The following is a 13,920-nucleotide window of genomic DNA, read 5'->3' on the forward strand; positions in this document are numbered from 1 at the left end:
TGATTTTTATTTCTAAAAAAACGAAAAAACAAATTTTTGGAAAAATTTCCAATTCAAAAGAGGCTCGAATTTTTCTTTAAATAATTTGCCAAATTTTATGGAATCCCATTGACCTGCTCTGATACCATGTTATGGTAAATCGATGTTGTTGTAGTTGTATTAAACAAAGGAGATGAAAGCTCCTTATCTAGATTTACAAAGACGATGTTTCTGAAAGAAACAATTGTGAACTAAATATGGAAATAGAAACGACCTAATAAATTAAAGACGAAGATGACCATTAAAGAAATATTATAATATTCTAAATAATTAGATCATGTACTATGTTCACATTCACAAACTTATTCGATGGATGCCCATTCATTGTTTTATATCATTGGACAATTGATGTCATTTTAATTCTCTTGCTTCCTTTGATCCTTACAGACTATTAAATAGTTGTTCATTCCTCAACAAGAAAATGGATGATAGGAACAATTTGAATGATTGCTTGATGATGACTTTGTTCTTCTCAACTATTCAATACTTCATCTGATGATTAGCTTCCTTAGCAAATATTAATGTCTATCTTGGGATGATATTTTCAGCACTTATTAGTCAATGCCAATCTTTAGGAAGTTGTTGTGAAGCCAGACCAAATCAAAGGTGTGTTGGGTGGATATTTTGCAACTGACTGTTTTGGGTAAAAATCTAGTCGCAAAATGGGATGACCAGCCATAGCATGTGAGACAGAGTCTCTCCTACCTTAAAGGGAAGGCTCCCCCTTCTCATCGTTCCTTGGATCAACTCAAGGTAAGCAAGAAGTCGAGAGATTTTATAAAAAGGGTGTTACCAATATCCTTTCTTCTTATCTTTCAAGAAAGAATCCACTTACTTGTGGAGCGAGTGATGGGCAGGGTAAATCTCTAACTACACTTCTATCAAGAGCTAGAAACAGTGATACTGATAAACCTTCACAAACTCCAAGGCTAGCTGAAAATATATCAGTTTGGCTCTAAGTCCGGTCATACTTCTATATGAAAAAACTTTACAATTAAGGCACAGACTCCTAAAAGTAAAAATAACTTAACTATTTTGCGAATTAAGAGAGAAGTATAAGTTACAGACAAAGCTTCTAGCTATATAATTCCACAACTGCTCCTAGTTAAAGCTTCGGCTCCGATTGCTTCTTAAATCACTATGCTCTTTTATTGAACACACAATAATAACATGAATCAAGACAATAGGCACAAATTATAGTCAAAGCTTATAATTTGCTCTATCACAATTGCTTCTAGTCAAAACTTCGAATCCAATTGCTTCTTTTATTCACTTTTCTCCCAAATTCATACTACACAATCAAAGTTATGCTTGCACAAATGTGGCAAAGCTTTCTTGCATACAACAAAAGATGATTTTTACAATGAGGGGGCACTCTTTTATATAGGCACAAGAGTTGAGAAAAAGGTGGAGGAAAAAGTGGGAGAAACTCAACCAACTATGACCCAGTCTAACTAAAAGAGAAAATATTGGGTTACATGCAACTGCACATGCAACTGCACATGCAACTCGCATTACATCTTTTACATACACATGTAACTCGCATTACATGTAATTACACATTTTTTTCATGTAATATATCCTCTCCAACTACAAATATGAAAGAAGAAGAAAGAAGACGGAAAGAAGGAAATAATCCTAGGGATTGTTTTGAAGGGCCTTGTACTTGACGATGCAATCCTAAATGATCACCGGATCAAAAGTTCTTGTACTTTGTACTGCTGCATTCACTTTGATAATCATGGTATTGTGTCTTTTGATAACCTCTGACTTTGATAAACTATCTGTTGTCATGTGGAAACTTGATGTGATCCAGTTTTTCTCTCTCAAGTTGTCATGAATTCTCTTTTTTAGATTGACACATTCTGGATTCTTTGACACTTTGAAAACCTTCTTGATGATGTCCGAATGTAAACTCGGAATAACTTTCCATCAATATCTTTAGCTTTTTTTTTGAAGTGAAGTGCTTGGCACATGGGAATGCATGCAAATGGAGATTGCTGATTTTCAAATGTAACTTAGGGTTTTCAAGGCGTTATTACATAAAAAATGAGTACATGTAAGTGCAACATGTAATGGGAGATAAAAGGTGAGATTATTTGCAAATGCGGATGGTAGACGAGCTTTTACACGTATGTGCAAATGGAAGAGATGCAAAGCATGTAATGACATGGGAAGTGGAAAAACATGTATTTGTTTATGGAGGCGTGAATGCATATGGAGAGGCGAGAATGAAAATGGAAGCGGAAAATGGGATTACATGCATGTGCGGATGGTGAATGAGATGGAAAACATGTAATCACATTTGTCGAATGAGATGTGAAGTGTTGTGGCATTGAAAGATGGAAATGGAATGTGACAATGCTTTTGCATGAAGTGGAGCAACAACAAGTTCTTGGGAAAGAACTTGTAACTTCTCCAAAGTGGATAAAACCAGCAAGCAAGCACAAAACAAAAAAACACAAAGAAAAACGTACCTTTAGAAAGTGACTCAAACATGTCGACACGCAAAGCACTTTAACGTGCAATTTCGAATTTGGAGTTTGGGGAAAAACCAAAAATATGAAAATGAACCATTTCATCATTTTTAAAGAAAAATGCACTTTCCATGGCATAGATTTCAACAAGTGGCAATCATCAAGCAATAATATGCATGAAAATAGAAGATAAGCATGAATTAACAAGCAAGTTTGAAAATGTCCACTTATTTGGAGGTTAAAGAGCCAAAATAGCAAGTTTTATAGACTTGAAGACCAATTCTCCCTCAAATCCAGATTTTCAAATAACTTTTTGGCTTTTTCCACACTTGCATGTAATGGACATTCAATGGTTGAATTTGACATGAGAAGGCCAAAAATGTGGTCTCCAAAGACAAGAGCACGCATTAAAACTCAAAAACGACCCCTCTTAATCTAGTGTATGGGCTGAAAAGTCATTTTAAAGTTTTTTAAACAAAAACGTGACTTTTATATGCAAAAATCTGGGCTGTTTTTGCAAAGACGTGGCCAAAAAATGCATGTCTTGAGTTATTATTGACTTGGGAATGCAAAAACTTCCCCAAATGTATATACCTAGATCAAAATGCAAAAAAGTGGATAAAAACCCCAATGTTCTGGGCGTTTATAGCAAAAACGTGATTCATAAAAGGTATGAAATGAATTTGTTTTTGGCTTCTAAGTGCAAGAATGTGAGCCAAGATGTATTGCAAATGATTGAAGATGCCAAAACTCCTCTTTTCCTTGCAAAAACGTGATTTAAATCATTCAAAATGGATTTATATGAAGATTTTTCCAAAAATGTGCCCTTGGAAGGAGTTTGAAAATTTGTTTTTAAGCAAGATAAATCCATTTTCAATGTTGGAAAATCCATGGCTAAGCAAAAACGACCCTATTCGAAAAGATTTCATGCAAAACCATCAAGTAAATCTCTCACAATCTCCAACATCGGGTTCTTGGAGGGCAAAGACATGTTCTTCAAAAATGGACCTTTTTGGGTGCTATTGCATGTTTAAAGTATGCACGTAAGCAAAATCAGACCTTTGAGGGATGATGCATGTTTTAAAATGCATCTCACTTTTAAGATGTAAAAGCATAAAAACTTCACTTTTGATGTAGTAGCATCAAAAAGGTCCACTTATGATAACCTTTTGGTCCACTTTTGATGGATTAATACTTCTAAGTTGAAAATTATATGCAATAGCATTTAAAAAGTCCACTTTTGATGGTTTTTATATGTAATGGCATATAAAATGTCCACTTTTGATGACTTTTAAGTGATTAAATAAGCACATGTCAATTTAAATTCATTAAAATATTACTTAAGTGGGACATAAATTATATTTACATATCATATTGATTATATAACATGTGAATACCATTTAAAAAGTAATATTTACTAGAGCATTTGATTTAAATGCTAAAACTTAAACTGAACTATGTAGTTAATATAGTCACTTAAGTGAAAAATCAAAAAGTAACTCAACTTAAAAATATAACATAAAGTGCACTATAGTCACTTTAAGTGAAAATTTAAAAGATAAAGTAACTTAGAACCATAGCATAAAGTGAATTTAAATTATATTTTTCAAAAACTGAATGTCAAATTAGAAATATAACATGATATTTTAAATTCATGTTGTTGCATTAAAAAGGTCCACTTTTTGGGCACTAAGACTAACACATCTTTTGACTGACAACTCCAATTACACTGTAGGTTAGACTGAATTGAAGGGAAAAGTGAAAGGCATGACATGAGCAAAACCAAAGGACTAAAAACCAACAAACGCAAACTCAAAAGCAAAGAAAAGGACAAGGAAGGCCTCAAAAATCAAGCAAAGGCTCGACATAAAGCAAAACGAAAAAGACTTGGTGAAGGCCTTCAATAAAAATATTCATTATATCAATTGGTACCGATTGGTTGATCAATACTGACCAATTAAATAATGAACCAAACTTAGAGAAATGCGAAACTAATTTGAATTTTTTTTGTACTGTTACCTACATTTTGTGGTGACAAAATGCAGGACAACAAGGTGCACAAAACCAAAGGACATATAGAGGTTGTGAAAAGAAAAAAACATCTCCTGCAATCAGTAGATGAAATTTGCAAAGGATAAAGCCCTACCCAATCTGCAACCGAAAATGCAAAGGGTCACACAATAGATATGTTTCCATAACACATTACAAATATTTTTGGATGTTGACAAATTGAATTGATTCATCAATCACATTAAATGCAATGATCTCCTCGACAAAGGCATACTTGGTCTAGCTGATCTATAATGTCCCCTTTTTCTCTGGGACATTAAAAACTGATAGGCCAATAATGCAGGACAACAAGGAGCACAAAACCAAAGGGCATATAGAGGTTGTGAAAAGAAAAGAAATCTCCTGCAATCAGTAGATGAAATTTGTAGAGGATAAAGCCCTACCCGATCTGCAGGAAAATAGTGAGTAGATCAATCGAAAATGCAAAGGGTCGCACAATAGATATGTTTCCATAACACACTACAAATATTTTTGGACGCTAACAAATTGAATTGATTCATCAATCACATTAAATGCAACGATCTCCTCCACAAAGGCATACTTGGTCTAGCTGATCTGTAATGTCCCCTTTTTCTCTGGGACACTAAAAATTGATAGGCCAATCCAATATATGACCTTTGAGGACTTAATATAGAATTATTAAGTCATTTTTAATTAAAGGAGAGTGAATAAGATAAGAGTTGGCATGAGGGACAGGAACAAAAATACATAAGTTGAAGAGTCACAGGTTGGGTCTTTAAAATGCGGAGGAGAAGCTCATTTCTGGATGTTTGGATATTTGTTTGGATTTGATTTGGATATTGAGATCTCTTGGAGAGTCAATTGGAAGCTTCAACTTTCAGCTTGCTTGGAGGATGAAAACCCGCAAGTCGGAAGACGATGGACGAAACTCCATCGTAGTGGAGGCATCATTTTAGGTGTCTTACTTGTACTTATTTGTATCTTTTTTTTTCCAGTACTTCCAATCTGATTGTATCTCTGTTTGTAAGATTGGATTTGGGTGATAATAATACTTATTGTATTGCTGATATATAATTCAATAAAAAACCTAAGATTATTGGAACCTGTTATATTGGATGAATTGTTGGTTATTTGTTAAATATTTGATTAAATCAGTTGCAAGTATTTGTTGTTCATTATTTTGTGATTTTTCATCGATGAAGGTTGCCTTTGTCATGAACACAATTCTATGCATAGGTTGCTTGATCCTTACAATTGGACAAGGGAAATGATATATTGTGTTCCTGATACTATTGTTATTTGTCGAGCATATATCATATTTGGTATAGTATCTAAGCATGATATTATATCTATTTGAGTTTTATTTCTAAATTCATCTCCATAATAGACTTTTTGAATTCAGACAGTCTCCTAGAGGTAACCTTAAACGAAACATTACAATTTCTCCTTATTGGAAGTGATGTGTAGAGCAGAGGATAGTTCCTACGATGTCCAGAGTAATTCTCTATTCTATCCACCCATCTCTGTTGAAGACTCTCTACTTGATTCCTGCTTGATTCGTCCTTTGATGTCTCCCATACTCTTATAAACATGAATCATTCTTCCATGATATTTCCAATGGCTATAGCCTATAAAGATTACTCCTCTAGGATTGTCACCTGGTCTGATACCATGTTAAATTTAGGCGATTGTAACTTTTTTCATTGCTTAGACGAAGATTCATTCATCATAACTATATGTGGGTGGTGCCTCGTACTAAGGGACACCACTTTTCCATAATTATCATATTATTGTATAATAATTATATAATATAATTTTACTAATACAATTATATTATCAATAAGTATAAAAATACAAAATATAATAATTATTAATATAATGATTATATTTTCAATCTAATATAATATATGATATAATTATTGTCAATATAATAAACATTATCAACTATACTTGGCCTAAAGGAGTCCAAGCATAGCTACAATAACATTTACACTTGGGGGCATTAGTGTCTAGTGGGTTTGAGGTGCAGCACCCCTAATGGGGATTCATGGGCAGAATCCCTAGTGGGGTTGAGCAGATTCATTATTTGCAGTGGTAAGTGTGTTCTAGTGTCAAAATTTCAATTATTTAGCAATTATCTTACCGATTTTTTAAGAAAAACTTGCTCCCAACTTATGCCTTGAGTTACTTTGGAGTAGAATGTTTTCTTTTAAACTTGTGAACTGGTGTGCGTTTCTGTAATTTTTTGAACTATGGCTTATATAATGAATAGCTAAGATGAAGCAACAAACTTAAATGAACTTACAAGTCTAAGTTCAGGGTTATAATGTGTCTTAGTCTTGGAATTTCTGGGTCTTGGGCTATCATAGCTCATTAGTGCAGCAATAACAAAAGGACTCTGGAAGCTGCAGTAACCTTGGAATTACTACTCACCGAAAGAATGTTCACCAAAAAAAAATGTATATAATGTATCAATGAGAAACTTTCCATGATCCTCCTGTAAACCAATTCAATCAATCCATAAGGGGTGAATGCTCATGAACACATTTCTACTAGTGGATGCATGATCACATGAAATTTTGGGAATTTCAAAGTGTTAAAAGCTTAAAATTATTGTTACCTAAATTGGTACTTGAATTTTGGAGGTGTTTCAAGCATTTTAAAAATGTTATGCAGTGTGCATTAATTGCTATTCCAAACTGCATGTAAGAAGGATAAGAAATTATTTCTATAATTTGGGTGAGGAGATCTAAAAGATGCTAGGAGATATTTTACTGGATTTAGTGCCTCCTATGGGAGAACATTAACTTGTGGAAGGTGTCTGGTATAGCTATCATAACCTAGAACTAGTGTTAGAAGGGTTTGGGCTGTTGTGGCAGAAGATGCTGGATGAGCATAAACATGTAAATTCATGCTTTTAAGTTTTTGAGCTATGTGGAAGCTAGCATCAGAATAGAGAAGAGATGAACCTTGGCTACCAATTTGCATTAGTTTGGGAGGAGAGGATAAATCTAATGGAAATGTGGCTGGTTAAGATAGAACATCACGAATTCCAGATTTTGAAATTTGAATCACAGTGTTTCACTTAGCAAGGTTTATGCCAGCATTAGTGTTGGTCAATTTATTGAGAAAAAGGTTTTATATGATACAATCAGAAATTTCCTATAGAATTTCTTTGTTGTCTCTGTGGGACATATAAGTTTGTCTGGGAATTGGATAGGTAAGATGCTTGGAGGCGTCTGTTCTCTTGTACAATTTCAACACCTGAATTTCATAATAAAATTACTCTTTTAATCAGCAAATTTACTGAACTGTCAGATGTTCAATTTTTTTAAAATCATACATTTACAGGTATTTCTGAAGTCTCACCATTGTACATAAAATTTGAGCTAATTTATATAATTTGTGAGAAATAGTAGCCTGGGTAAAACAGCAGTATAGGTTTTAAAATTGTATGCGTTTGAAAACTCTTGCCTTTCTAATACATTCTCCTTTGCTTTTCTTTCTCTGTACTCACATTACTTTTCTATCTATAAACAGATACAAGCGGTTGAATATGCTGCAGGAGGTGCAAGCATAGTGTCTTGTGGTTCTAATCTAGTAAAGGTAATTATTGCAAACAAATAATACTTGTTATAATTTTTTTAAACTAATATGGTTCTTTTTATCAATTAAATGATGATCTTACTTTCTTCTTAGGTTTGGGATTCCACTTCTGGAGCATGTCTTTATACAATGGGATCAGTGGCAGATGTTGCAGATTCAGTTGGGCATAGAAAGAAAATAAACGCCCTAACTGTTAATCGCTGGCAATCTTGTATGTGTTTAGTAGTTGATGTTTAAAGAAAGCATATTTACATGTGTACTTTTGCAGCTACTTTTTCGGTTATTGATTCCATTATCTCAAGTTGTTATTTGCTTCAATATTTGACACTTTTATTGTGAGATCATTTTTCCCTCTTTGGGGAGAAGGCCTGAGAATTTTGAACATCATTGTATAATTTTGTATTATATATGTCGATCCAAGAGCTCACTAAGCTTGGAAAGGAATCTTATATGCTTGTCTATTACTCCTGAGAAAATTGGAATCCTAGAGGAAAGACCTAGATTTATAGTGTATATTTCTCATCTAAGCTACCGATCCTGGTTCTAATGCTGATGCGGGTGCCGGGTTCTGATGCGCGGATGCACGATTTTTTTGTGGAGATTTTGGATGTGTTTGGGTGCGCGTTTATATATATATAAACCATTCCATAATAACAGGACCTGCTGAAACTGTTGTTTTGGAAATTGTCTACAATTTTAAGTTCCAACTGCCGATGGCAATCGAGTTTTTGAAATTTCCTATGCCATTTTTTTTTGCATGTGTTAACAGTATGAAATATTCTAAATACGGTGAAATAAAATCAGATACGAACTGGTCGACTAAACGGATAACTGTGTATGAAAGAGGAAGATTGCTCTTAAAAGGTGAGAAGAGATGAACTGCGATAATATGGGAGGAGCTGACAGACGGTAAAAGCTTTTAACTGTTACGACAGAGTACCAGTGCAGCACCCAAAAGCACCGGCACATCCAGAAGCATCAGAACCCGCACCTGGACATTACTTAGACATATTGGTATCTTAGCTTCTCATTATGGAAATCAGATCAGTTAGCAATTCAGTTTTTCCTGTCATGTTTATAGATAAACTTGAATTATTTATTTTTATTCCTGGGAGAACATAGACAACCTTTCTATGTATGTGGGAACCTTTCATGATTCATCCGGTCTGTGTTGTAGGTAGTTTTTCTTGTGTATATTGAAATTTCTATCTGAACATATTGGTACATTGTATATAGAAATATTCAGTTGACAGTTCACTTCTATATCCTTTCATTTTCAGAGGAGAATATGTTATATGCTCTTTGTCTAAGCTTTCCACTATGATGCATAGTGGCGGTACACTTCCGTTGAAATAACAAATGAAGATCTCAGTTGATCCTAGTAATCTAGTTTGAAATCTTGCTGCTTAATCAGAAACTCAAATAACTGGAGGCAGCACTTTCTGCAGTAGTTTAACTTCTAACACTAAAATATTTGCAATCTGAGAAATAGAATGAACTGTCAACCTCGTATAATTAACCAATCCATCTTCTGTGATATTTCTATGTGAATTTTGTTTCTCTTATCAACTATCTGTTTTTAGTGTTTACTTGATAATTATCATTTTATGTGAGTTATAATACTGCTCTGCAAATGATACAGAAAATAAGTAATTAATATTATGTTATCTAAACTTGCATTTTTGGCAGGTCTTGTGGCAACCAGTGGCAGTCAAAATGATGGTAAACTTCTTCTTTGGAATGTTCTTACTGGAGAGCTTGCTACAGATATAAATGTTTATATTAGGTATAGCGAATTTCCTTTGGCAATTCATATTCTTGCTCTTATATTTTATTGCTTGTTTAGTGTATTGTTCATGAGTAACAAGCAATCGGATGCATTACTCTTTCAAATGGCTTGCTACAGACTAATGAGTAATTTTTGACTGTTAGAAGAGCTGTCCAACATTATTTCTGTTTGTGCCTGCAAAGTTGCAGTGAAATGATTATTTAGTTTCGTTAATGTGTTTTTCTGAGCAGACAAAACCATTCTGTCCTTTACTTGTTAAAATGAAAAGGAACAGTCCAATTAAAATCTGCTTGTTTCATATGCTTTTGTTGAGCAACAAGCACCCTGATATATTGATCTTCCTATTTCATGCTAGTGTTATAAATTATAACTAATTTGCAACTCTCTTTTAAGGCATTTGGCCATACTGATTTCTATTTATACTTCATTTGCAAATTTTCATTTTCATTAGTGTACACTGTATATTTTTCGGCAGACAAAAGCATTATGTCCTTCCTTCTATAGATGCTATGGAGTTTTGCAATCAAAATCTGCTTGTTTGTGGCACTGATTCTGCATATGGAGGACCAGCAATGGTGCAAGTATGGGATATTGAGGCTACTCAAGGGTGTGCTTCGTTCCCTGCAAATGATTCTGTAAGGGTTGCTTTGTTGATCTTGGTTTTTAATTGATTTTACCCAATGCTAATTCAAGACAAGTGAGGTTAATATTTTCACTCATCCTCCAGTATATCACATCTCTGAAAATCAACCCAGTAGGTGATACCATAATTACAGGTATGTTATTCTTTTCTTTACTTCGTTTTTGTCTGATTTAAGTATCCTAATATTGTTTTCTCAAACTCTGAAACTTCTTGTGAGATAGGTGCCGGTGATGGAACTGTTGGATTATTTGATATCAGAACATGTGGGGGAATTTCCCGACTTTCTGTAGGTTCGAACTTTGAGGTGAATGCTTATGAACATTGTCTTGATTAGGATGTTCAGTGTCTAAATATGAAGCACAAGGAGCCAAAGGAAACCAAAGTTAAACACAGAATGAGAACAAATACAAGTATTCATTGTCTTTTCACTAACAAAATTGACCACAAGTAAATATTTCCCAAATGCGTACCTAGCTGACTGGGAGAAAATCACTTTCATCCCTTTCTGTTTTTTTATTATAATGAACTGTTAAGATTAATGTTATTGGAACATTTGTCTAGTGATTTAAATTCTTTGCTTCATCATATTCTTACCTTCTATTGCTAACTCATAGGTGTTCCTCCTGTAAAATTTTGCTTCTTCAGTAGATTTTTATAATTTCAGTGGCCATATTATTTGTCGATATTATTTGTGCACCCAAAACCTTCACCTGATATCCTTCAGCATCCTATGTAATGTTCTGCACGGTTCAGTAACATCTACTTGTATTGTTTAGCCAGGAAGCATTTTCAATGTAAGCATTTGTATTTTTGTTGCAAAGTTTCTGTAGTCAACAATTGCCTGCCATGTCTTCTTTAATATGCTCTCAAACGCCTTCTCAGTTATTATTGTGTTTCTGCAGCTACTTCTGCAATTTTGAAACAAATTTTTAAATGGTGATCTTCCCTGCATGTTGAATATTTGTTCAATCCGCAGGCTATATATAAAATATGACCATAATAAATGATTTTATATAATCTAACAATAAGTTGTGATGATTATCTTCTGTTCTGAGGTTAAACAGGTTTGCTAGTGTCTGGAGATTGAGTCTAGAGAGGATTAAATATTTTAGGCTTATTACTAGTGAACTCTGAATGATCAATCTCTGTTCTTCCTTACTACCAGTGCTAGTGAGAAGAAGACGTTTTCATCCTATTGAAATTCTCCAAATCCTTGTCTGCTGTGTTGATATCTCTTGATTACTTGAGATTAATCCTTTTTATAATGTTCAATGTATGTATCATTTTCGATATGCTGGATGTGAATAGAAAGATTATAAAAATAAACACTAGCTAATCTCCAGTGGCCAAAAAGAGCTAGATGTCTGAATGTGTTAGGTGTCTTTTGTCTTCAGTCAAATATATGCACAATAGGTTGACTCGTAGATTAAAATCTCTCCGAGAAGTGGCAAATATCTCTACTTCTCTCAAGAACTTTTGTAAAACGAGAAAACTTAACGTTTTTTGGCACGAAATTCGAGCCGAGAAGACCTTAAATTCAAGCTGATAAGTTGGCCACTTGTCTGCAATAAATCACGAACTTCTTGTAATAACTTAATTACTTCTCTTGGGTGGTATCAATAAAACTGGGATATGTAACGACACCATTCATTGTTATCATTGTTTATTTTGCAATTTCTAGTGTTTGGAGGAGTGTAGAAGGGTTTTGGTGGAGAGAAATAGTTTTTGGCAGCCTTATAGATCGATCACAAGTGGATTTGAAGTGGATTCAAAGCAGATTCAAAGAGATTGTTCAAGCAAATCCAAATTCACAAGTTGTCAAAATTGTTTTTCTTTTTAGTAGGAAGGGGAAGAGGAAGATGTAGATTAGTTTCATATTTACTTGACATTTGTATTTGCTTATCTTTTTACAAAGAAAATTTCCTATTTCTAGTTTACTCCAAAGTTCAGACTTTGAATATGGCTGCCAGCCATTGACATTCCACGAGGATGCAATTTTGTTACATATTGCATTTATATGTATCTAGATCAGCTTGTTTGGTTTGTTTACTCATTTATTGACTCATTAGATGCATATCCTTATTGAATTTTGCAGAAAAATGCATCTAATTAAATTTAATTCATTTTTAACATTCTCGATATTTGCCTGAGAAGTTGTCGATTCATCTCCAATATCTGCTGAGAACTTTATTTTTTGCCTTGTCGATAAGTGGCAGAGAACGAGATTTTGAAGCATGGGTTGACTGATATCAAAATGGGAGAGCATGTGATACCACAAGCTGATCTTTCAATCTAGTGGGCAGTAATACCTCTCTGTTCTGTTTTGTATTTCTCTAGCTGATTTGAGTCAAGATTTGTACGATATCATAAATCATTTATGAATTAGGATCTAGTTCCTGATTAAACTCTTTGAAGGAGATTGATCCTATCATCTGTATATGCAATAATGGATTCTACTGTAAAAGGTTGATTTTATTCGATGACTCTAGTGCGTCTTTGGGAAGGGGATTAAATAAAGAATCAGATGTAGCAGTGTCAATTGGAAGGGAATGAACTTTGGGGATAAGTTGAAAATATTTGATTGTCTCAGATGAAACATTCAATGGTCAAAGTCAAGGATGGCATTGAAGCAGAAAAGAGAGTGTAAGATTATATAGAGTATGGCATGATCCAGAGATGTTGTAATAACCCTAGGATTTCTACTTTAGCCAAAATTCAAACTATTGATATCAAGTAGTAACACAGAAATTTAATAGGACAAAAAATGTAACATGGATGGATGCGCAGTGAAATTGTTCTTTTAAAGAACTATTGAAATTTTGTTTTCTATGTTAAAGTGGAGATGATTCTGATTCAGATCTTACAAATAATTGCATGGTGGAGGAGAAATTATGTGTTTGAGAAACACAACACTTTCTTTTCACAAACCCTTACTCTTTTCACTTGATCTGTGCACTTGTAGAGGTGACTGGTTGGGTTGCAAAGATCTTGTGTGGATGATTATTTTACCCTGTGAAACTCAGATATGCAATTTGCCAGTTGTTAGATATTAGCGTCTGAGGGTTTATTGCCTGCAACACTGGTTTTCCTGTCTTATAGTGTTCTAGGCATTCAAATAGCCGTAGATCAGCAATCCAGTTGACTGGAACTCCAGGAATGGTCTGAGATCAGATTCCATCAGTCTGCTTCCTGGTTGTCCTCATATGGTGCTGAATTTCCTTGCAGCTGCACTCTTTATTGAATTTTAATTTCTGCAGCAGAAAGGAGATTTAAACAATATAGTAGGTGGGGAGATGAGTGCGGATTCTTGATAGTTTGCTTGCTGGAAGTTGTTG

General features: G+C 34.1%; 1 protein-coding gene across 1 annotated transcript in view; it reads left to right on the top strand.

Moving 5' to 3' along the window:
• LOC149533001 (ribonucleoside-diphosphate reductase subunit beta) overlaps positions 1-13,920 on the top strand; it is a 184,462-nt gene that overhangs the window by 94,204 nt on the left and 76,338 nt on the right. Inside the window, exons 11-16 of the mRNA XM_089807580.1 lie at positions 8,088-8,153; positions 8,247-8,364; positions 9,843-9,939; positions 10,418-10,577; positions 10,670-10,718; positions 10,807-10,889. Coding sequence (XP_089663706.1) covers positions 8,088-8,153; positions 8,247-8,364; positions 9,843-9,939; positions 10,418-10,577; positions 10,670-10,718; positions 10,807-10,889 — 573 coding nt within the window. The remainder of the gene's footprint in view (positions 1-8,087; positions 8,154-8,246; positions 8,365-9,842; positions 9,940-10,417; positions 10,578-10,669; positions 10,719-10,806; positions 10,890-13,920) is intronic.

The sequence above is a fragment of the Cupressus sempervirens genome, chromosome 10 (assembly GCF_028749045.1).
Source record: "Cupressus sempervirens isolate cs-2001-9-10 chromosome 10, ASM2874904v1, whole genome shotgun sequence".
Taxonomy (NCBI): Eukaryota; Viridiplantae; Streptophyta; class Pinopsida; order Cupressales; family Cupressaceae; genus Cupressus; species Cupressus sempervirens.